Source organism: Bos taurus, chromosome 7 (genome assembly GCF_002263795.3).
Source record: "Bos taurus isolate L1 Dominette 01449 registration number 42190680 breed Hereford chromosome 7, ARS-UCD2.0, whole genome shotgun sequence".
NCBI classification, from domain to species: domain Eukaryota; kingdom Metazoa; phylum Chordata; class Mammalia; order Artiodactyla; family Bovidae; genus Bos; species Bos taurus.
The window spans coordinates 40,580,029-40,606,646 of NC_037334.1; the positions used below are offsets into that span (position 1 = coordinate 40,580,029).

Here is a 26,618-nt window from a genome sequence, read left to right on the forward strand (position 1 = left end):
TCCCAGGAGAGTTTTCAGTGAATCTCCTCCAGTATCTTGGGACCCTTCCTCCCAGCCACATACATACTTTTTAATTTTTTCAAATTAAGCATAGAGAAAACAGAGTAATACAATAAACATGAAGGATATACAATTCTGCAACTAGAGTCAATAAATTAACATTTTGTCCACAGTACGTTTCTCCCAACATGCATCAATGTGAATCTCCTACTACTAAAAAGTTATCTTCCGACATCAGTACAATTTTTTTTTTTGTTTTTAGCACAGTGGTTCTCAACCAAGGAGGACTGATTCTGTGCTCAGAGGATATCTGGCAATGTCTGGAGACATTTTTATCACCACTGAGGGGTGGGTGCTACTGGTATCGAGGGGGTGGAGGCCAAGGATGCTGCCTAACACATCCCTGGGTGGTGGTGCCCAAGACAGCCCAACGCGACAAAGAATTATCTAGCCAAAATGTCAACAGAGCCAAGGGCAAGAAACTGTTCTACAACACCCAAGAAACAACACTGGTTCAATAAGCATCTTCTGAATTATGAAACAGCATTATACTTTCAAGGAAAAAAATCATGAAGAATTACATAGGTAACTATGACAAGAAGTCAAGATAGGAATTTGCTGGTTTAAAGCTTTCTAATTGGCCCCTAGAAGTCTTTCTAAACATGCATTGCCTTAAAATGTCAATCATCTGAATATAAATAAGATTCAACAGTCTTATGCTCATATAACCATAGGTGTATGCTTACAATTACTTATTTATAATTTTGGTGTGTTTTTTTTTTTGCCAAAATCCATTGATTAGAAAAAATTAAAAGTGTGATTCTCCCCTAGGTACTTCAGGATGTAGAAAAGTAGGCCTTTATACACAATTAGGAAAAATGAACACTTGAACAACATTTGAGAGAGTGTAGCAGAAGGATACCCTGTGATCTACTAATTCTATTTCTAGTAAATCATTAGAGATGTAAGTAAAACTGAAGGTCCCACCACTAAACCTTCCCAGAAGGAGGCTTAGCTATGGAATTGGTGTTTAATATTCTGTGCATGTCTTTCGAACTCCCACTACATACGAATACAGCATGAAATGACAGCATTGCTCTGTAAGTTTTCATCTGTCACCTCATCCATGTGTAAGAGTGTCTCCAGAGTACATGTGTAGAGGGAGCAATGGGAACACACATTTTGACTGATATTAAGTATTTCCACATTGGTTTTCAGGCAGAGTACCTAAAGGGCATTTCCACTGGCAACCCAGTGGCATGCCTGTTTCCATACACCTTTGCCAATACATTGGGTATTGTGAAAAATCTAAGGTTCTAGCAACACTGTGGGTATGAGGCAGTCATGGCAGTGCAACTCCCCTTACCTCGATGAACATCTTGTTGTGGATTTACTGGTCAATTGGGTTTTGTCTTAAGAGGCTCATTTATTCATTTATGCTAGTTTTCACTGAAGTATAGTTGATTTACAATGTTGTGCCAGTCCCTGCTATACGGACTCAGTTATACACAAATGTGCATTCCTTTTTTTCACATACTTTTCCATAAAGGTTTATTACAGGATACTGAATACAGTTCCCAGTGCAATACAGTGGGACCTTGTTTATCCATTCTAAATGTAAGAGTTTGAATCTACCAATCCCAAACCTCAGTTCAACCCTTCCACGCTTCCCCAACCACAAGTCTGTTCTCTGTCTGTGAGTCTATATTTTGTAGATAGGTTCACTTGTGCCATGGTTTTAGAGTCCACATGTAATACCATATGGTATCTGTCTTTCTCTTTCTGACTCACTTAGTATGGTAATCTCTAGTTGCATCTATGTTGCTGCAAATGGCAATATTCCATTATTTTTTATGGCTGAGTAGTATTTCATTGTATATATGCACCACATCTTCTTTATCCATTTATCTGTCCAAGGACATTTAGGCTGTTTCCATGTTTTGGCTATTGGGAATAGTCCTGCTATGAACATTGGGGTGCATTTATCTTTTTGAACTATAGTTTTATATGGGTTTATTTCCAGGAGTGGAATTGCTGAACCATATGGCAGTTCTATTTTTAGTTTTCTGAGGACCCTCCATATGTTTCCATACATTTTTTCCCACTTACTTTTTACAGTGGCTGCACAAGCTTGCATTCCCACCAACAGGGTACAAGGGTTCCATTTTCTCCACACGCTCTCCAGCATGTATTATTCGTAGGTTTTTTAATGATGACCTTTCTGACGAGTGTGACGTGGTAACCTCACTGCAGTTTTGATTTGCAGTTCCCTAATAATTAGCTTAGGGCTTCCCTGGTGGCTTAGTGGTAAAGAATCCATGTGCCAATGCAGGAGACATGAGTTTGATCCCTGGGTTGAGAATGCCTAGAGAAGGAAATGGTAACCACTCCAGTATTCTTGCCCTCTGTCCTGGGAAATCCCTGGACAGAGGAGCCTGGTGGGATTGAGTCAGACACAACTTAGAGACTAAACAACAACAATAATAATTAGCAATGTTGAGAAGATGCTTGTTTATCTAATGAGTTGCTCTTCCTTTTTTTAAGAAAAATCAGCTTGTTATTAACTGTGGCTATACTTAACTATCATAAAATAAAAAATAATAATACGATTTCAATTAGAAAAATTCTAAGTATACTTCAATCACTTTATGGTGGTATGAGTAATTAATCAGTAATATTAGTGACACAGAAAGAATTGCAAGAAAATGTTTAACAAGTTAGTAGGGTGGTCATTTTAGAAAAGAGCTTCAATATCAGAAATGTGGCTTTGGAACAAAAACAGGGCAACACAGAAGAGAAGAAAAAGTTCAGAAACAAAATTTGGTAATATGTAAAAATTTAATTAATAAATTTTACTTATGGAAAAAAATCTATAAGTAAAAACAGGACCCTAATCAGTGGGGGGGGGGGGGGGGGGGATATGATTTTCATCTGATGTGCCTGATACAGTTGGCTAACTACTTAGAAATAAAACTAGATTCTGGTCTTTTATCATAATTACTACAAAAAACAAAAACAAACAAAAAAAAGCCTTGAGGCCCATCCCCCAACTAAAAAGCTTTCAAGCACTAAAAATAGAGAGGCCATATGAAAAAGTAATTGGCAGATATTCCACATAAATTATAAATATTCATAGTAATGAAACATCATGAATGAAATTAAAAGACAAATGACAAACTGGGAACAAAGATATACCATTAATGAAAGGCAAAGAGTACTTAAAGTATATGGAGCCCTTACAACACAACTGGTATAGCTTTCTAATATAGTAAAAAAAGGTGAGGGAACCAAGTAAATATTTTAAAACATATAAAAAAAAATTCACCTGTACTAGTACATGAAAAAAATGTATATAAAATACCAGTACCAATGTTCTCTTTGATGAAGTTTCAAAAAGAAAGGTGATAAATTTCATCTGACCCCAGAGGTCAAAAGTCCTACAATCCAATCACAGAAATCCCCTGGAATCTTCATAAGACCTTCTATACCAATACGTAAAATTAACAAGGTTGCTGGATAGAGAGTCAATATTCAAAAATCAATTTTATTTCTATATATGAACAAGTGGAAGACGAAATATTAAAAAACCATACCACTTACAATAGCATCAAAAATCATGAAATTCTTAAGGAAAATGTTTACTAAATATGTACCCTATCCAAACACTGAAGAACTAAGTAAATGGAAGGATTTAAATGTTTCTAGATGGGAAGACTTCAAGCTATTAAGATGTCAATTGCCCCACAATGATCTATAAATTCAGTGAAATTTCATATAAAAATTCTAGGAGGCTTTATTTATTTAAGTTGATGTGTTGATTCAAAAATTTATGACATACTAAGAACTTAAGTATGGATGTGAGAGTTGGACTGTGAAGAAGGCTGAGCGCCAAAGAATTGATGCTTTTGAACTGTGGTGTTGGGGAAGACTCTTGAGAGTCCCTTGGACTGCAAGGAGATCCAACCAGTTCATTCTGAAGGAGATCAGCCCTGGGTGTTCTTTGGAAGGAATGATACTAAAGCTGAAACTCCAGTACTTTGGCCACCTCATGCGAAGAGTTGACTCATTGGAAAAGACTGTGATGCTGGGAGGGACTGGGGGCAGGAGGAGAAGGGGACGACAGAGGATGAGACGGCTGGATGGCATCACCGACTGGATGGACGTGAGTCTGAGTGAACTCTGGGAGTTGGTGATGGACAGGAAAGCCTGGCGTGCTGCGATTCATGGGGTCGCAAAGAGTCAGACACGACTGAGCGACTGAACTGAACTGAACTGAACTGAAGAACTTAAGAGTAGCCAAAAGAACTCTGTAAAACAAAAATCAACCTGGAGGACTCACTACCAACTGCAAGGACAAAGTATAATGTTATAGTGTTCTTGACATAAAGGATCAAAACATAAATCAGTGCACTGTATAGAGCCCAGATGTCCAGACATATGTGGACAATCAATTTATGACAAAGGTCCCAAGGCAATTCAATGGAAGAAAGGGAAATCTTTCAGTAAATCGGGATAACTAAATATCAACATAAAAAAACCAAACCAAACCAAAATAAAAACCAAACCCTACGCCTCGTACCATACACAAAATATTTTAAAAGGAACCAAAGGGACTTCCCTTGCTGTCTAGTGGTTAAAACTCCATGCTTCCATGGCAGGGGGGCTCAATCCATGGTCAGGGAGCTAAGATTCCCACATGCTGCTCATTGCAGCTGGAGGGGAAAAAAGAGAAAAAAAAAAAAAAAGGAAGCAAAGACCTAAATGCAAAACCCAGAACTATAAAACACAGTAGGAAAATATTTGTGGCCATAGGCTAGACAAAGATTTGTTAGATAGGACACAAAAAGTATTAAATGATAAAAGAAAAAACTGATAAATTCAGTCTCACTAAGATTGAAGATATACGATCTTCAAAAGTGAAAGTGAAATTGCTCAGTCATGTCTGACTCTTTGCAGCCCTATGGACTGTAGCCTACCAGCTCCTCTGTCCATGGAATTTTCCAGGCACGAGTACTGGAGTGGGTTGCCATTTCCTTCTCCAGGGGATCTTCCCGACCCAGGGATCAAACCCAGGTCTCCCGCATTGCAGGCAGACGCTTTACTATCTGAGCCACCAGGGAAGCTACGATCTTCAAGATCATTAAAACAATGTAAAGGCAAGCTGAAGACTGGTAAAACATACTTTCAATACATGTATCTGACAAAGGACTTAATCTAGAACATATATGCTTTAAAAAGTTCCTAAAATACAGAAAGACAAGCAACCCGATGAGCAGGAAAACATTTGGACACTTCCAAAAAGATGCAGAAATGATGCACAAGCACATGAAAAGATACCCAACTTCATTAGTCAACAGAGAAGTACAAATCAAAACCACATTAAGATATCCATTTCAATAACCAAAATACATGTTTTTAAAAATGACAGTGCCAGGTTATGGTGAAGAAATGTAAAAACTGGAACTCATATTCATTGCAGGTAGGAGTATAAGTGGTTAGATCACTATAGAAAACAGCCAGTTCTATAATTCATTATATACACTTCCCCTATGGCAAGTGTATATACCATATTCATTCCTAGGTAATTGCCCAAGAGAAAGGAAAACATATATTCACAAAAAGACTTGCATATGAAGGTTCATAAAAGCTTCATTCATAACATTCAAAAGCTGAAGTGACCCAAATATTCACCAACAGGTCAGTGGATAAAGCAACTATGTGTGTTTGTTTTTGGCCACACTATATGGCTTGTGGGGTTTTAGTTACCTGACCAGTGTGGGCCCTCTACAGTGAGAGGGGAGTTTTAACCACTGGACTGCCAGAGAATTACCCTGGATAAACTAACTGTGACACAGTTATACAACAGAATACTACTCGGCAATAAGAAGGGACAAACTACTAATACACACAGGATGAATGATGCTTAAATCACTGGGCTGAGAAAGAGAAGCCTGGCTCCAAAGATACATACTATATGATTCCATTTATATAAAAATTTAAAACAAGAACAAACCTTATTGTGACAAAAAGGAAATCAATGCTGGTCTGGGAAAAAGAGCATGCAAAAGGACACAGGGAACTCCTAGGATGATGGAGATGTTTTATATCTTGATTGGTTAATGGTTACATGGGTAGACAGTTGTCAAAAACTCTCTAAACTTTACATTTAAAACAGGTGTTGTTGTTGTTCAGTCGCTAAGTCATGTCTTGACTCTGCAACCTCATGGACTATAGCATGCCAGGCTCCTCTCCTCCACTATCTCCCAAAGTTTACTCAGATTCATGTCCAAAAATAGGTGTGTTGTATGCAAATTATAGCACAAAAACTAGATTAAAAAAAGTGAAAATATAGAGACCATCTTCAGCCATCATTTCAACAAAGATTTAAAAACAACATTAATATTAAAAAATACCTATGTAACAATTATACATAAATTCTACATATGTGGGTCACATTAAAAATCACCTGAGATCCTTACCCCTGAGGTCAGAGTTGGCATCACCCATATAGGGAAAACCACTTCAATGGCCAAAACATGCCACACGGGGAAAGACACTACCCAGCTTGGCACTTCCACCAAAACATGCAACCTGAATCTCAATGTGAGTTAAAACCTATCCGAGCAGAGTCTGCAGTATGACTAGTCTTCACCCTTCAGAACTGTTGACACTGTGCAAACACTGAAATTCCAAGGAGAGAATGTCAGACACAGGACAACTAATTGGGAAGCATGACGGTCTAAGATTACTATTTCAATGCTGAATTTCCAGAATGTAGTAACTGCATTATGGTTATGCAAGGAACTGCCCTGGCTTTTAGGAAATATGCCCCCTTGGCATGAACAAAGCGATAAAAGGGGTAGAATTTCTACATATAACTCCCTAAAAATTCTGGGGAAAAAAAAATGGGGGAGGGGGTGGGTAGAGGTGAGGCAGAGACAGAAAGACAGTGGGAGAGAGGGAGGGACAAGCGAGAGAAAGTGACCGAGGATGGGGGAATTAAAGCAAAGACCAGGGCTCCCCTGGTGGCTCAGTGGTAGAGAGTCCGCCTGCCTATGCAGGTGACATGGGTCCCATCCCTGATCCACACAGTAACTAAGTCCATGTGTCACAACTATTGAACCTGTGCTCTAGAGCCCAGGAGCTGCAACTGCTAAGCCCACATGAAGCCTGTATGCCCTATAGCCCATGCTCCGCAACAAGAGAAGCCACTGCAATGGGAAGTCTGTGCACCACAACTAGATGAAAACCTGGCAGCAATGAAGACTCAGCACAGCCAAAAATAAAAATATAATAAATTACAAATAAATAAAGTAAGGCTCTTTGCAAGTCTACTATCCTGGCAATCTTCCCCCAAATTGATATCAATGCCAAAGAAAAAGTTAAAAATAAAAATAAACACAATATTTCAGGGACTTCCCTGCCAGTCCAGTGGTTAAGGCTCCTTGATTTCATTGCAGGGGGAATGGGTTCAATCCCTGGTCAGGGAACTAAGATCCTGCATGGTGTGCAGTGCAGCAAGAAAAAAAAAAAAAAAAAATCAAAACTTTCTAAGGCTGAATCAGTTTGGAACTGGACTTCTCAAACTTGGATACATATCACTCAAGCACCTTGGTAAAAATGCACATTCTGCCTCTGCAGGTCTAGGGTGGAACCTGAGAGCTCACATTTCTCAAGGGGTTTTATTGCTAGCCAGAGGCCAGTGGGGGAGAGAAATCTGTCCTTCAAGATAAGTTCCACAGAATGGAAGACAAGGCTCAGGAAGTCACAGGCTCTCCTCTCAAGGGCCTGCAGGAGAGAAATTATTATTGGTCTTAAAGGAAATACGCCGCCCTGAAATACACTGCTTTGGCCCAAAGATCTTTGAGTTGTAGGGAATGGATAAACAGAAAGACTGCAAAAAAAAGTACCCTCCCCCCATTTGCCTAAAGGCAGGTCATAAATGTTCCTCTGTGAAAGTATGCCTCCCCTCCTACCAGGGAGGTAAGGTGACTTAATCACCAGACAGAATTCTAGACTCTTATCAGCCCAGAGACAGCATAGTGAACTTAACTAAATCATCTTTATCTTCCATTAGTTTACATATCTACCTTCCCACAATTTATTAGCCCTTGAAGCTCAAAATCCTCTTGTCATTTCTCCATAAATGAACTGCCTGTGGTTAAAATGGGTTTCCCAGGTGGTGCAGTGGTAAAGAATTTGCCTGCTGGTGAACGCAATGGCACCCCACTCCAGTATTCTTGCCTGGAAAATCCCATGGACGGAGGAGCCTGGCAGGCTGCAGTCCATGGGGTCGCTGAGGGTCGGACATGACTGAGTGACTTCACTTACACTTTTCACTTTCATGCATTGGAGAAGGAAATGGCAACCCACTCCAGTGTTCTTGCCTGGAGAACCCCAGGGAAGGGGGAGCCTGGTGGGCTGCCGTCTATGGGGTCGCACAGAGTCGGACATGATTGAAGTGACTTAGCAGCAGCAGTAGACACAAGAGACTCCGGTTTGATCCCTGCGACAGGAAGATCCCCTGGAAGAGGAAATGGCCACCCACTCCCAGTATTCTTGCCTGAAAAATTCCATAGACAGAGGAACCTGGTGGGTTACAGTCCTTGGGATCACAAAGAGTCTAACATGACTGAGCACACACACACGTGGTTAAAGTGGTATACAAATCTCTGGATCTGGTAAGGCATCCCATAGGCATACAAAATAAAAAATTTTCACCTGTTAATCTGTCTTCTATTAGTTCAATTTGCAGTTTCCTGGCCACTAAACCTTAGAAAGTAGAGGAAAAAGTTTTATTTTCCCCCTCCTTGGGAAGTCTCTCCATATGAGAAATTGATAAGGAAAAGATAGTAACTGACACTATTGATGAAATATGAAAGAAATCAGAAAAAATAGAAAAGAAAGAAATTAATGAAAACACTCAGAAATCTCAGAAAACTGGAAACATGTAATATTGTTTTGCTTTTCTAAAATCATGCCAATTTTTATAAGAGGAATGGGTGGGGGAAATATACAGGTCCACTTAAAATCAGATTTGCAGAGGAGAACCTCTGTTTCCTTCTTGAAGATGGAGGAGACATACCTTTCTTTAAGTGCTCCCACTAAGTAAAACTAAAATCCTAGGAAATGATATATTAAAAAACAAGCAAACACAGCAGACTATGAAAAGTGGAGAAAGAGAGGGACACCAGCTAGAAACCTTGGATCAGGAGGAACAACAGTGGTGAGTACCCTCATTTTTCTTTCGGCCTCATATATTAAATCAAAACTTGAAGCTGAAGGAGCCAGTGACTCCAAAACCCCAATACACAGAAGTTGCTCAGTCGTGTCTGACTCTCTGCGACCCCATGGATTGTAGCCCACCAGGCTCCTCGGTCCATGGGATTTTCCAGGCATGAAAACCCCAATAGGCACAGATAAAAATAAAACCCTAACAAAAGCCTGTTCTCTCAGGCACAGGACTGAGAAAGTAGCTAGACAGACAATACCTGCTCTACTCCAGCCAAGCACCACAGAAAAAAACTCTCCAACCTTGTTCATAATAGGAGTGAGTGAGAGTCTAAACTTCCACCCTCATTAGGCTGCAATGAAGTGTCTAAACACCCCCACTGGGGTGGTCTCAGAGAATGCCAAGCAGGGATCTGGAACTTCCGTCCCTGCTGCTGCTAACAGTCCTCCCCACTACCACCACTGCATCAGTGGAGACCATATCAGGAACTACCAACCAGTATCAGGAACTACCAACCCCCCTCAGGAGCCCTCTGACTTTGGAGCCAATGGAGACAAGTTAAGGAGGAAGCTTGATTTGTTCCCTCACCTGTCAGTAATATGGTAGCCTACCTGCTCGTTTTCCTCTCTCCACCTTTAAGATTTTGCTGTGTTTTTAAAAAATGTATAATTTCCTGGGATTTTAGTTGTACTTAATGAGCGCAATTAAAGAGATGGGAATACCACACCACCTTACCTGTCAAACCTGTATGCAGGTCAAGAAGCAACAGTTAGAACTGGACATGGAACAAGAGACTGGTTCAAAATTGGGAAGGGAGTATGTCTTACATGCAGAGTGCATCAGACTAAATGCTGGGCTGGATGAATCACAAGCTGTAATCAAGATTGCCAGGAGAAATATCAATAAGCTCAGATATGCAGATGATACCACTCTGAAGGCAGAAGGCAAAGAACTAATGAGCCTCTTGATGAGGATGAAAGAGGAGAGTGAAAAATCTGGCTTAAAACTCAACATTCCAAAAAGTAAGATCCTGGCGTACAGTCCCATAACTTCATGGCAAATAGATGGGTAAAAAGTAGAAACAGTGGCAGATTTTATTTTCTTGGGCTCCAAAATCACTGCAGAAAGTGACTGCAGCCATGAAATTAAAAGACGCTTGTTCCTTGGAAGAAAAGCTATAACAAACCTTGACAGCTTATTAAAAAGCAGAGACATCACTTTGCCAACAAAGGTCCACAATCAAAGTTATGGTTTTTCCAGTAGTCACTTAGGGATGTGAGAGTGGGACCCATAAAGAAAGCTGAGAGCCAAAGAATTGATGCTTTTGAATTGTGGTGTTGGAGAAGACTCTTGAGAGTCCCTTGGACTGCAAGGAGATCAAACCAGTAGATCTTAGAGGAAATCAGTCCTGAATATTGATTGGAAGGACTGGTGTTGAAGCTCCAATACTTTGGCCACCTGATGTGAAGAGCCAACTCACTGGAAAAGACCCTGATGCTGGGGAAAATTGAAGGCAAAAGAAGAGGGCAGCAGAGGATAAGATGGTTAGATAGCATCACCAACTCAATGGACATGAATTTGAGCAAACTCCAGGAGATAGTGAAGGACCCAGAAGATACATCATAAGAGACTTCTGAAACCTAAAGACAAAATTTTAAAAAATGGGATCTTTCCTATAGGAAGAAAGGAAATTCATGTGATAGCAGATTTCTGGTCAGAAACTGTGCACGAAACGTACTTATCAAGTGCTGAAAGATAACTGTCAACTGTAGATTTTATATTGATGAAAATATACTTCAGGAGTGAAGGGAAAATCTAGACATTCCCAGAGGAATAAAAAATAGTTACACTTGCCACCAGCAGATTTATCTTAAAAGAATGGCTAAAGAAAGTTCCCTAAACAGAAGGGAAACAAGGAAACAATAAAAGGAATTGTGGAACATAAGAAAGGAAGAAAATGTTAAGCCAAAATATGAGCAAAGACAATAGGCTTTTCTTCTTTTTAGGTTTATTAAATAATGTTTGACAGTTGAAGCAAAGGTTGTAACACTGTCTAACATAGTTCTAAGTATCAGACATGGTTCTTAATGTATGCAGAAAAAATATTTAAATCAATCGTATTATAAAATGGGAAGGGTGAAGGGATGTAAAGCATTGGGATAAGTTCCGTATAATACCTAGAGAAAGTGAGACAGGAACGAAGAGGGCAGGGCACAACCATTATGACACAACCATTAACAACAGAATAGGATATAAATGGGTTAGAACCAACTAAGCCCAGGAGGGTGGAAGATTTCCCTTCTAGTGGACTTGAGCCTCATTATACACTCTTGAAACACATTAGTATCTAAATGACATATCCACAGAGGCCACGGCAGTTCAGAGGACAACCATAAAAGGCCAAAAAGTGAGTGGTGGCCCAATTCCTGGAAATCTCTGCTCCTTCCCCAAATTAGAATAATCTTCCCATTCATTAGCCTATGAAGTTACTCAGCTAATAAAAATAACCACCACCACACCTCAGGGCCACTCTTGCCTTCCCAGACCATATACACTGTGGAGTATTTTCTCCCAGTGCCTCGTACTTCCCCAGACCCTGACCTCATGCTCTGGGGCTGCTGCTCTCAACTTTTGAAATGACCCACATTGTCCACAGAGTGTGAAAGTTAAAGTGTTAGTTGGTCAGTCATGTCTGACTCTTTGTGACCCCATGGCATTCTCGAGGCAAGAATACTGGAGTGAGTAGCCATTCCCTTCTCCAGGGGATCTTCTCAATCCAGGGATGAAACCTGGGTCTTGCACACTGCAGGAGGATTCTTTACCGCCTGAGCTACCAAGGAAGCCCATCTACAGAGTGTGTATTTCTCTAAACTCGCTTCCACTTTACTATGGTCTGCTAGTGTATTCCCTCCTGCACAAAGCCAAGGACCCTCACTTGGTGGACTGTCCCAGGGAATCATTCAAGGCCTAGGACATGACCATCCTCTCCTGTGTGCCATATTTTTTCTGCAACACTATCACTAAAAAGTTATATGACAAAAATTCTTTGCTTGATCAAACTTTAGTCAGGCTCCTGAACCTTCCCCTATGCCCTCTGTGCACTTCCTCATAAAACCCAATTTCAGCATTAAGTCAGTTTAACCAGCAACTAAGCTTAGCACAGCAGAGTGGTTTAACCAGAATCTTCTGTCTTCACAACTGATTGTGTTCCTCATCCCTTACCACCCCCTAGGTCATGTCTGATCACCCTGGTCCAGGGGTCCCCAGTGCCCGGGCCATGTACTGGTACCGGTCTGTGGCTTGTTAGATACCAGGCCACACAGTTAAGAGGTGAGTGGTGGACAAGTGAGCAAAGCTTCATCAGTATTTACAGATGCTCCCCATCACTGCATTACTGCCTGAGCTCTGCCTCCCATCAGATCAGTGGCAACATTAGATTCTCATAGGAGTTTGAAGCCTACACTGAACTGAGGAGATACCCCACATCCAAGGTCAGGAGCTGCGGCTAAACTTTGCTGGAGTGGCCGTGACTGGGTACCCCACATCCAAGGTCAGAGAAACCTCAGCAAGACAGAAGGCGCTGGAATGGCGGCTGTGTGGTGCTCGAGCAGCTGTGAGAAGATACCCCAAATCCAAGGGCAAAGGAGATGCCCCAGCAAGAGGGTAGGAGGGGCGAATTCGCATTTAGAATCAAACCCCATTCCTGTCAGAGACGCTCAGAGGGCTCAAACAAACCTTGTGCACACCAGGACCCAGGGACCCCATAGAGACTGAGACAGAACTGTTTTGAGCGTCTCCTGGTGATTGCAGCCATGAAATTAAAAGATGCTTACTCCTTGGAAGGAAAGTAAGCGAAAGTTGACCAACCTAGACAGCATATTAAAGGGCAGAGACATTACTTTGTCAACAAAGGTCCGTCTAGTCAAGGCTTTGGTTTTTCCAGTAGTCATGCATGGATGTGAGAGTTGGACTATAAATAAAGCTGAGCACAGAAGAATTAATTGATGCTTTTGAACTGTGGTGTTGGAGAAGACTCTTGAGAGTTCCTTGGACTGCAAGGAAATCCAACCAGTCCATCCTAAAGGAAATCAGTCCTGGGTGTTCATTGGAAGGACTGATGTTGAAGCTAAAACTCCAATACTTTGGCCACCTGATGCAAAGAGCTGACTCTCTGGTTGGATGGCATCACTGACTTGATGGACATGGGTTTGGGTAGACTCTGGGAGTTGGTGATGGACAGGGAGGCCTGGCGTGCTGAGGTTCATGGGGTTGCAGAGTTGGACATGACTGAGCTGACTGACTGTGGAGGTATGGGTCAGCAGTGGACTGCCACAGGGACAGGGGCTCTGGGTGCAGCAGACTTGGGTATGGCGTAAGTCCTCTTGGAGGAGGTTGCCATTAACCCTACCATAGAACTGCCAGAACTTATACAGGACTGGGAAATAGACTCTTGCAGGGCACAAACAGAACCTTCTGTGCACCAGGAGTCTCCAGCGGAGGTGTGGGTTGGTAGTGGCCTGTTGCGGGGTTTGGGGCAGTTAGTGTAGCAGTGCTTGGCATGGGATATTTTGAAGGAGGTCCTCATTATCTTCACTACCTCCACCATAGTTTAGCCCCAGGTAAATAGCAGGGAGGGAACACAGCTTCACCCATCAACAGAAAATTGGATTAAAGATTTACTGAACATGGCCCCACCCATCAGAACAAGACCCAGGTTCCCCCTCAGTCAGTCTCTCCCATCAGGAAGCTTCCATAAGCCTCTTATCCTTCTCCATCAGAGAGCAGACAGACTGAAAACCACAATCACAGGAAACTAACCAGTCTGATCACATGGACCACAGCCTTGTCTAACTCAATGAAACTATGAGCCATGCTGTGTAGGGCCACCCAAGACGGATGGGTCATGGTGGAGAGTTCTGACAAAATGTGGTCCACTGAAGAAGGGAATGGCAAACCACTTCAGTATTCTTGCCTTGAGAACCCCATGAACAGCATGAAAAGGCAAAAAGATAGGACACTGAAAGATGAACTCTCCAGGCCAGTAGGTGCCCAATATGCTACAGGAGATCAGTAGAAGAAGTAACTCCAGAAAGAATGAAGAGATGGAGCCAAAGCAAAAAGCACACCCAGCTGTGGATGTGACAGGTGACAGAAGCAAAGTTCGATGCTGTAAAGAGCAATATTGCATAGGAACCTGGAATGTCAGGTCCATGAATCAAGGCAAATTGGAGGTGGTCAAACAGGAGATGGCAAGACTGAACGTCGACATTTTAGGAATCAGCAAACTAAAATGGACTGGATGCAAAAAAAAAAATAATAATAATAAAATGGACTGGATGGGTGAATTTAACTCAGATGACCATTATATCTATTACTGTGGGCAAGAATCCCGTAGAAGAGATGGAATAGTCATCATGGTCAACAAAGGAGTCTGAAATGCAGTACTTGGATGCAATCTCAAAAACAACAGAATGATCTCTGTTCATTTCCAAGGCAAGCCATTCAATATCACTGTAATCCAAGCCTATGCCCCAACCAGTAACGCTGAAAAAGCTGAAGTTGAATGGTTCTAATGAAGACTTACAAGAACTTCTGAACTAACACCAAAAAAAGATGTCCTTTTCATTATAGGGGACTGGAATGCAAAAGTAGGAAGTCAAGAAACATTTGGAATAACAGGCAAATTTGGCCTTGGAATAAGGAATGAAGCAGGGCAAAGACTAATAGAGAAGACTCTACATATGGAAATCACCAGATGGTCAATACCAAAATCAGACTGATTATATTCTTTGCAGCCAAAGATTGAGAAGCTCTATACAGTCAGCAAAAACAAGACCGGGAGCTCAGATCATGAACTCCTTATTGACAAATTCAGACTTAAATTGAATAAAGTAGGGAAAACCACTAGACCATTCAGGTATGACCTAAATCAAATCTCTTACGATTATACAGTGGAAGTGAGAAATAGATTCAAGGGATTAGATCTGACAGACAGACTGCCTGATGAACTATGGACGGAGGTTTGTGACATTGTACAGAAGACAGGGATCAAGACCATCCCCAAGAAAAAGAAATGCAAAAAAGCAAAATGGCTGTCTGCAAAGGCCTTACAAACAGCTGAGAAAAAAAGAGAAGCTAAAGGCAAAGGAGAAAAGGAAAGATATATCCATCTGAATGCAGAGTTCCAAAGAATAGCAAAGAGAGGTAAGAAAGCCTTCCTCAGTGATAAATGCAAAGAAATAGAGGAAAACATAGAATGGGATAGACTAGAGATCTCTTCAAGAAAATTAGAGATACCAAGGTAACACTTCATGCAAAGATGGGCTCTATAAAGGACAGAAATGGTATGGACATAACAAAAGCAGAAGATATTATGAAGAGGTGGCAAGAATACACAAAACTATACAAAAAAGATCTTAATGACCCAGATAAACATGATGCTGTGATCACTCACCTAGACCCAGACATCCTGGAATGCAAAATCAAGCAGGCCTTCTCTACAAACAAAGCTAATGGAGGTGATGGAATTTCAGTTGAGCTATTTCAAACCCTAAAAGATGACGCTGTGAAAGTGCTGCACTCCATATGGCAGAAATTTGAAAAACTCAACAGTGACCATTGGACTTGAAAAATTTCATTCCAATCCCAAAGAAAGGCAATGCTAAAGAATGTTCAAGGTACCTCAAAACTGCAGTCATCTCACACACTAGCAAAGTAATGCTCAAAATTCTCCAAGCCAAGCTTCAACGATACAAGAACCATGAACTTCCAGATGTTCAAGCTGGATTTAGAAAAGGTAGAGGAACCAGAGACCAAATTGCCAACATTCTCTGGATCATAGAAAAAGCAAGACAGTTGCAGAAAAACATCTACTTCTGCTTTATTGATTAGGCCAAAGCCTTTGACTGTGTGGATCACAAGAAACTGTGGAAATACCAGACCACCTTACCTGCCTCCTGAGAAATCTGTTTGCAGGTCAAGAAACAACAGTTAGAACTGGACATAGAACAACAGACTGGTTCCAAATTGGGAAAGGAGTAAGTCAATGCTGTATAATGTCACCCTGCTTATTTAACTTCTCTGAAGAGTACATCATGTGAAATGCCAGGCTGGATGAAGCACAAGCTGGAATCAAGATTGCTGGGAGAAATCAATAACCACAGATATGCAGATGACACCACCCTTATGGCAGAAAGTGAAGAAGAAATAAAGAACCTCTGGATGAAAGTGAAAGAGGAGAGTGATAAAGTTGGTTTAAAGCTCAACGTTCAGAAAACTAAGATCATGGCATCCAGTCCTATCACTTCATGGCAAATAGATGGGGAAACAATGGAAATAGTGAGAGACTTTATTTTCTTGGGCTCCAAAATCACTGCAGATGGTGACTGTGGCCATGAAATTAAAAGACACTTGCTCCTTGGAAGAAAACTATGTTCAACTTAGATAGCATATTAAAAAGCAGAGGTATTAATTTGCCGACAAAGGTCCACCTAGTGAATGCTATGGTTTTTCCAGTAGTCATGTATGGATGTGAGAGTTGGACTGTAAAGAAGCTGAATGCCAAAGAATTGATGCTTTTGAACTGTGGTGTTGGAGAAGACTCTTGAGAGTTCCTCGTTCTATAAGGAGATCAAAGCAGTCAATCCTAAAGAAATTCAACACTGAATATTCAATGGAATGACTGATGCTGAAGCTGAAGCTCCAATACTTTGGCCACCTGATGGGAAGAACTGACTCATTTGAAAAGACCCCGATGCTGGGAAAGATAGAAGGCAGGAGGAGAAGGGGACGACAGAGGATGAGATGGTTGGATGGCATCACCGACTTGATGGACATGAGTTTGAGCAAGCTCTCAGAGTTGGTAATGGACCATACTCTAGTCCATGGGGTTGCAAAGAGTCAGACAGAACCAAGCTACTGAATCAAACTGAGCAACAAAGATCCAGTAAAGTCAAAAAAAAAAAGCAACTTTTTTAAAAAAGAAAAGAAGCGTGAATATAGAACTCAATAGCACCATCAAAAATAAGATCTAAGCAACATTTATACACTACTTCACTCAACAACTGCAACATTTTTTTAATTTAAATGCTCACAGAATATAAACTAGACAACCCTATACTGGATCATCAAAATCCTGGAAGAAGAGGAGAAACTCCCAACAAATTTGAAATCATACAATATGTTCTCTGAAAACAATGAAATTGAACTAGAAATCAATAATAGAAACATAAAAGGAAAATTTTCAAATCTTTGGAAATTGAACACCACACTTCTAAAGTATGGTGAAGAATAAGGCTCAAGAGAATTTAAAAATACACTAAAGTGATTGATAATAAAACAAAAACACACTGTACTACAATTTGTGGGATGTTGTTAAAGCAGGATAGCATGAAAATGCTTACATAAGAAAAGCTTACATTTGGGGACTTCCCTGGTGGTTTACCAGAGAAGGCAATGGCACCCCACTCCAGTACTCTTGCCTGGAAAATCCCATGGACGGTGGAGCCTGGTTGGCTGCAGTCCATGGGGTCGCTAAGAGTCAGACACGACTAAGTGACTTCCCTTTCACTTTTCACTTTCATGCATTGGAGAAGGAAATGGCAACCCACTCCAGTGTTCTTGCCTGGAGAATCCCAGGGATGGGGAAGCCTGGTGGGCTTCTGTCTATGGTTGCACAGAGTCGGACATAACTGAAGCGACTTAGCAGCAGCAGTAGCAGCAGCTGGTGGTTTACCTGTTAAGAATATTGTCTTCCAATGAAGGAGACACAGGTTTGATCCCTGGTCAGGGAACTAAAATTTCACATGCCTTGGGGCCAACTGAGCCCACAAACACTAGAGCACATGTGCCATAACTAAAGCTTTTGCATTGCAATGTAGATCCTGCATGCTGGAGCTAAAATCTGATGCAGCCAAATAAATAGATAAATATTTTTTAAAAAGGAAAAGAAAAACACAGATTACCACAACTCATCCATTGTGAAATAGATAGCATGACCAGTCCTATACCATTAAGGAAGTTGAATCTATAATTAAAATACCACACACACCCCACTCCACCCTCAAATCTTTATAGTTCATGTAGTTTCCCTGAAGAATCCTACCAAACATTCAAAGAATGAACACTAATTCTACACCATCTCTTTTAGAAAACAAGAAGAGGAAACACTTTACAGTTAATCTTCAGAAGCTAGTATTACCCTGGCCAATTTAGGCAAAGACAGTAAAGAAAACAAACAAAAACCACTGACAGACATCTCTCATGAATAAAGAATAAAAAATCCTTAATGACATAATAGCAAATAAAATTCAGCAATATATAAAGAGAATTTCACATCAAGAAGTCATGAATGACAAGAAAGCATTTATTCCAGGGATGAAAAGCTGGTTCAAATTCAAAAGTCAATCAATACAATCCACAATATTAACAGTCTAAAGAAAATTCAAATAATCATATCAACTGATAAAGGAAAGGTTTTGACAAATTCAACAATCACACATAATAAAAACTCCAGAAAAACAGGAATTAAGAAACTTGAACAACTTGATAAAGAGAATTTATTTAAATTTTACAGCTAACATGTTTAACTGTGAAAGACTAAATGCTTTCCCCTCAAGATGGGGAATAGGGCAAGGATGGAGATTTGTTCCCGCCTCTGCTATTCAACAGTATGCTGGAAGTTCTATCCAGTGGAATAGGGCGAGAGAAGGAAATAAAAGAATAAAAACTGAAAAGAAAGAAATAAAACTGCCCTAATTTGCAGATGACATAATTGTACAGAAAATCCAGAACTGCTTAAAATTAAAAACAAAAACCAAAACCCCACCAAAACCCTTCTTAAACTCACCAATGATTCTAGCATGGTCTCAGAATACAAAATAAACTTACAAGAATCAAGTATGTTTCTTATCCTATAAATAAATGTGTTGTCACCACAATTTTAAATATATTATAATTTACAACTGCTGATAAAGTGAAGTACCTAGGTCTAAATCTAACAAAACACATAGAAAATGTATAATCTAAGAATTTATATAACAGTGATGAAATAAATGTTTAAAAAAGTAAATGAAGAACAATATTGCATTCACAGATTGGAAGACTCAGATGATAAAAATGCCCATGTTCCCCAAACTGAAATATAGGTTGGTTTAACAAAATCCCTATCAAAATATCAGTAAGATCCTTTGTAGTCATGGACAAGATTATTCTAAAATTTACAGAGAAAAGAATTAAAATAGCTAAAATCAAAGGGATTAAAATAGCTGAAATAATTTTGAAAAAGAAAGAATAAAATAAAAGAATCAATCTACCCAACTTTAAGACTTAGCATATAGCTACAGTAATCAAACTTGTACAGTACTAGCAGAGAAAGAGACAAATAAATCAATGGAACAGAATAGAGAACCTAGGAAAAGACTCACACAAATATGCTCAACAGATTTTTGACAAAGGGACAAAAGCAATTCAGTGGGGGAGAGACAGCCTTTTCAACAAATGGTATTGGAGCAACTGGACATCCACTGGTAAAAAATATGAACCTTGACCTCAATCTCACATTTATACAAAATTAGAGGTCATGGACTTAAATGTAAATGGATCACAGATCATGGATTAAAGGTAAAAAGGACTCAAATGTAAAATGTGAAACTATCTCACTTTTAGGAAAAAATAGGAGAAAATCTTTGGGATCTAATACTAAGCCAAGAGTTCTTAGACTTTATACCAAAAGCCTGATACTTAAAAGGAAAAACTAACAACCTGGACTTAATCCAGATTTAACACTTTTGCTCTGTTAAAAACTCTGTTAAAGGGATGGAAAGACAAGTTTCAGAGTAAGAGGAAAAATCTGCAAAACACATATCCAACAAAGGACAAATATATATTGAGTTCTTAAAACAATAGTAAAAAAGTAAATGGTCCAATTAGAACCATGGGCAAAAGTCATAAAGAAACATTTCACATTAGAGGATATTCAGATAGTGGAGAAGCATAGGAAAAGATACCCAACTTTATTAGCCTTGAGGGAAATGCAAATTTAAACCACAATATCACTTATCAGAATGGCTAAAAAAAAAGTGACAATAATGAACAGTGAGAGGATGTAGACAATGTCGTTATTCATACATAGCTCACAGGAATGCAAAATGGAACCGTTACTCTTGAAAAGGAAGTTACTCTGGAAAATAAAAGTTTCCCTACAAAACTAAATATACACTTCCCATTAAACCTAACAACTGCATGCCTGAGCATTTATCCCAAAGAAACAAAGACTGACATTCACACAAAACCTGTACACAAATGTTTACAGCAGCTTTATGCAAAATGGCCTCTGTGGGGAGAGAGCAAATTAGCCAAGATGGCTGTGTTCAGGCTCTCTCACCCCACATTTTGTAAATAATGACTATTAACAGTTGAAATCATTTTTATAGCACTGCACATGCACTCATGAGGTACTCCCTTGGCTACTTTGTGGGGTATCCCTGTATGAGCTTCACCATGAAAAACTCTGGCTGCTGCTACATTGGGGCCATGCTGGAGGAACATCATGATTATGGTATATGAGATTATATTATGGCTCTGTTATGGCTACATTATGATTACATTGTGGCCGCTGCTATGGCTCCCACAACAGCCAGGAGAGAGGCTGTATTATGGCTGCCATGCCAGCCAGGAAAGAATAAACATGTCTGCAGTTCCTATGGCTCCTCAAGTCTTCTTCCAGCCTCTTAGCTTGTGCCTTGCCTACCCTGGGTTCAGCGAACAGTGTGGACAGTGTGAAAAGAGAGACAATTGGCACTGTGAACAGGATCAGCAAGACAGCCCCAACTAGAAACAACCAAAATGTCCTTCAATGGGTGACTGGTTAAACAAACTGTAGTATAGCCGTACCAAGACATTCTACTCAGTACTAAAAAAGGAACAGACTACTGATACATGCAAAACCCTGGCTGAAGCTCCACAGAATTATGCTGTAAATTCCCAAATGTTACATACTGTATGAATCCATTCATATAATTTTCTTGAAACGGCAACATTCAGTTCAGTTCAGTTCAGTCCAGTCACTCGGTCACGTTCGACTCTTTGCGGCCCCATGAATCGCAGCACGCCAGGCCTCCCTGTCCATCACCATCTCCCAGAGTTCACTCAAACTCATGTCCAGCGAGTCGGTGATGCCATCCAGCCATCTCATCCTCTGTCGTCCCCTTTTCCTCCTGCCCCCAATCCCTCCCAGCATCAGAGTCTTTTCCAATGAGTCAACTCTTTGCATGAGGTGGCCAAAGTACTGGAGTTTCAGCTTTAGCATCATTCCTTCCAAAGAACACCCAGGGCTGATCTCCTTTAGAATGGACTGGTTGGATCTCCTTGCAGTCCAAGGGACTCTCAAGAGTCTTCTCCAACACCACAGTTCAAAATCATCAATTCTTCGGCGCTCAGCTCTCTTCACAGTCCAACTCTCGCATCCATACATGACCACTGGAAAAACTATAGCCTTGACTAAACGGACCTTTGCTGGCAAAGTAATGTCTCTGCTTTTCAATATGCTATCTAGGTTGGTCATAACTTTTCTTCTAAGGAGTAAGCATTACAGAGATGTAAAACAAGTTAATAGTTGTCAGAGAAAGATGAGAGCATGGTGTAAAAGAGAAGTGGGTTTGGTTATAAAAGGCAAAATGAAGGATTCTCCAATGAAGCAAATGACCTGTATCCTTTATGTATCCATGTCAACTCGCTAGTTGTGACACTGTATATTTTCACAAGATGTTGCCATTTAAGAACTTTACACAGTTTGTTATGATCCACACAGTCAAAGGCTGTAGCGTAGTCAATGAAACAGAAATAGACATTTTTCTGGAATTCCCTTGCTTGTTCTATGATCCAATGGATGCTGGCAATTTCGTCACTAGTTCCTCTGCCTTTTCTAAATCCAGCTTGTACATCTGGAAATTCTTGGTTCACGTACTGTTGAAGCTTAGCTTTAAGGATTTTGAGGACTACCTTACTAACATGTGAAATATGAGAGAAATATCAATAACCCAGATATGCAGATGATACCACCCTAATGGCAGAAAGCACAAAGGAACTAAAGAGGCTCTAAGAGGAGAGTGAAAAAGTTGGCTTAAAACTCAACATTCAAAAAACTAAGATCATGGCATCCAATCCCATCACTTCATGGCAAATACGGAAACAATGGAAACAATGACAGACTTTATTTTCCTGGGCTCCAAAATCACTGTGGATGGTGACTGCAGCCATGAAATGAAAAGACACTTGATCCTTGAAAGGAAAGCTATGACAAACACAGACAGCATATTAAATAGCAGAGACATCACTTTGGCAACAAAGTTCTGTATAGTCAAAGTTATGGCTTCTCCAGCAGTCATGTATGGATGGATGTGAGTTGGACCATAAAGAAAGCTGAGTGCTGAAGAACCGATGCTTTCAAACTGTGGTGTGAGAGAAGACTCTTGAGAGTCTCTTAGACTGCAAGGAGATCAAACCAGTCAATCCTAAAGGAAATAAGTTCTGAATATTCATTGGAAGGACTGATGCTGAAGCTGAGGCTCCAAAACTCTGGTCACCTGATGCGAAGAGCGGACACAATGGAAAAGACCCTGATGCTGGGAAAGACTGAGGGCAGGAGGAGAAGGGGAGTGACAAGAGGATGAAATGGTTGGATGGCATCATTGACTCAATGGACAAGAGTTTGAGCAAACTCCAGGAAATGGTGAAGGCAGGAAAGCCTGGCATGCTACAGTCCATGGCGTCAGAAAAAGTCAGACATCACTTAGTGACTGAACAATAACAAATATTACTTAGTATAAAAGTATAAGCAATCTTATACTTAGTATAAAAGTGTAAGGGATCTCTTATGAGTATAAGAGATTCAACTTCATGTAAATTGAACTATATGTGATTTTAGTTATGTAAAAAAATTAAAAATATATAAATTTCATGTGCACCATGATCTCAGAACAGCATTACTAACAATAGCCAAAAGGCCGAAGCAACCTAAGTGTCCATCAATGAATGAACAGACAGACAAAATGCATTATATACATAACAGGGAATACTATTCAGCCTTAAAAAGGAAGGAGATTCTGCACATGTTACTTCAAGGATGAACCTTGAGGTCATTATGCTTAATGAAATAAGCCAGTCATGAAAAGAAAAATGCTGTATGATTCCACTTATAGGAGATATCTGGAGTAGTCAAATCATAGAAGTAGAATGGTGGCTTCAAGGGGCTGGGAGGTATGAGGAATGGAGGGAGTTACTTAATTTGTGAGGAATTTCAACTTGGGCAGATGGAGAAGGAAATGGCAACCCACTCCAGTATTCTTGCCTGGAGAATCCCATGGACAGAGGAGCCTGGCAGGCTATAGTCCACGGGATCACAAGAGTCAGACATGACTTAGAGACTAAACCACCACCACCACCAGATGAAAAAACACTAGAGGTTGGCTCCACAACAATATCAATATGTTTAATATTACTGAACACTTAAAAACACTATGTGAAAAATGGTTAAGATAGTATATTTTGTTATGCCTATACTACCATAAATATTTTAAAACCAAAAAGAAAAAAAGATTTTCATGATGGTGATTTCTAGTTCATTAGGCAGCAACTATCTTCAACAGAGTGATAAAACAACACTGAATATCAAAATATACATCTTTTTTCCCACAAGATGCATATCAAGGCTCATTAGATATTAAATTTACAATATCTCCCTGTGTGTCACACTAATCAAAGATATATCAATTTTTAATAAGAAATATGAGTTTCATCTCCTTTGGGTCGTGTATGTTCAACAATCATCACAGTACCTGATAGATACTGAAACACATGTGCCAAGCACTAAGGCTCATGAGTGACTGCCCCAGAAATCACTCACCGGGGGTAGCTGGAAGGTAGTCACCTGCTGTGCATCCCTCAAACTCGCTTCCTGAAGAATGGAAGTGTCTTGCAGGACTGAAAGAGATCAGAAAAGAATCCCATAAAAATCTGAGTCTCTTTTCTTACCTGTAGAAAAAGGATTACCAGATGATGTACGTAAAAAGCATTTGCAAATCATAAGGGTTTCTATTGCTTTGCTTTAAGACATGTCAATGTGGGCTTTAAAACGAAATGTTTGGGTTCCAGTTGGCTCTGCCACCAACCAGCTATGTGACTCCCTGCAGGTCCAGGGACCTCAGCTCTATCATCCATAATATGAGGGAAATAAAGGTTAAAACTCCACGGAGTAAAAGGTCAGTAAGAGCTGTTGGCAACAAAGATTTTGTGGGACTCTAGTGTCATGTAAATTTATACATTTATAAGTTTATAAATTGCAAAGCTCCTTAAGGAAGCCTATCTTTCTTATCTCTATTAGATGCTCCTGGAAGAGTACTTGGCACAATACCCTAACCACTAATCACACAAAAATGTACACAAAACATGTAGAGTGTAGCATTGGGATCATCTCACTCTCCCTTATCCTGGGCTATCAAGAGCCTCTGCTATATTCTCATGTGATTTCTCTCCCCTGACAAGCTCCTGCCTGCACTTCTGCAAGAAGTGAGCCATATACCTGGCTCATGTATATGCAGTGCAGTCATGTCAAATGAGCTGTGTTTCAAAAAGTGCTCCTTTCATAGAATTAACTTGGAAGGATGTACTATCATCTCTCAGTTTAGAGAAAATTCAGATTAACCCCAGTTCATAATGCAAAATCAGTGCCAAATAGAAGCCAATGCTCCTCACCTTTCACACCTGGGATGCAAAGCTTTCTGCAAACAGGGGCAGGTGTGACTACTTGGAACAAGAGCCCAAGACAGGAGCCAGCTCAGCCAGCAGTGACATTTGGGGAGCAGTTCCCTATGGGATGCAGCCTCATCACTCTGCTGCCAGAAGCTCAGGGTTGGTGGGTATGGATTTGGGGAAGGGATTTTTTTTTAATAATTATTTTTTTAATTTATTTGGCTGTGCCAGGTCTTAGCTGTGGCACTCTGGATCTTTTATCTTCATTGTGGCATGCTGGATCTTTAGTTGTAGCATGCAAACTCTTAGTTGCAGCATGTAGGATCTAGCTCCCTGACCAGGAATCAAACTTGAGCCACCTGCATCGTGAGCATAGAGTGAGTATCAGTCACTGGACCACCCAGGAAGTCCCTTGAAGAAGGGATGTTTTAATTTTGCTCTCATATCTACCACCTTCTGAGGGATAAAACACAGCCCTACCCTACCTTTCAGCATGATAAATGAGCATATCAATACTTTGAGGATTACTTTGAAAAGCTTTCAGCCTCTAAATAAAAACTATATTTTGGGGAAAATCTTCAAGACTAGTAACTATATGGTTTTTACTGGAAATTCTTCCCAGTGATCAATCACCTGAACGTTTAAGGTATTGCTAATAGCTAACTCTCATCATGCTTTCTTTGTCCATTTATTATTGCTCAGGGAAATGGCAGCACTGACCCTTTTGACACGCAGCAGCTGGCTTATCTCAGAACTCTACCAGGAAGTGAGTAGGCTGACACAGTTCCTTAAGACCCTCTCATAGCCACCTGTAGAACCTGTAGAACCCAGGCTGCTGGCATGGGCATGCATGCTATGTCACTTCAGTCGTGTCTGACTCTTTGCAACCTTATGGGCTATAGGCCACCAAGTTCCTCTGTCCATGGGATTCTCTAGGCAAGAATATTGGAGTGGGTTGCCATGGTGGTTCTCCTCCAGGGGATCTTCCCAACCCAGGGATTCAACCTGCATCTCCTGGGTCTCCTGCAATGGCAGGTGGGTTCTTTACCACTAGTACCACCTGGGAAACATTGTTTATCTGGGCAAATGGTTGTTTCTCATGCCTGTGGTTGTGGGCTGAATTGCTTCATCTCCACTGAATTCATATTAAAGACCCAACCCCCAATACCTCAGAACGGGAATATATTTGGACATAGGATTTTTCAAGCAGTAATTAAGTTAAAATGAGGTAATGGGAGGGGGATTTCCAATATGCCTGATGCTCTCATAAGAAGAGGAGATTAAGACACAGACATACATAATGAAGACCATGTTAGGACACAGAAATTTCTGTTGTTTCAGCTGCCCAGTCTGTGGGACTGTATTACAGCAGCTCCAAAAAACTAGCACATCTGTCTTGACTTTTAACCAAGGAAAGGTTGGAGTTTATTTGATTTGTACAAAAATTAGTATAGTTTCACACATAAAGAAACGTACTATGTAACTTTTCTATACTCCAAAGCTTATTACAGTAAAGACAATTTCTGTGAATCACCAAGAATGGATTTCTGGTCTCCTTATGCTTTCTTCTGCCATCTATAACTGTAGTACAAGGTGATAAGTCCACCTGAGCTAACCCTCACACCATACAGGTCACTCT

General features: G+C 40.4%; 1 protein-coding gene across 3 annotated transcripts in view; it reads right to left on the bottom strand.

The window, feature by feature from the left end:
* The window catches only part of ZNF496 (zinc finger protein 496), a 46,005-nt gene that overhangs the window by 12,679 nt on the left and 6,708 nt on the right, over nucleotides 1–26,618 (bottom strand). For all 3 annotated transcript variants that reach the window (XM_015472165.3, XM_024994295.2, NM_001205929.1), the window contains one exon: nucleotides 24,135–24,211. In XM_015472165.3, coding sequence (XP_015327651.1) covers nucleotides 24,135–24,211 — 77 coding nt within the window. The remainder of the gene's footprint in view (nucleotides 1–24,134; nucleotides 24,212–26,618) is intronic.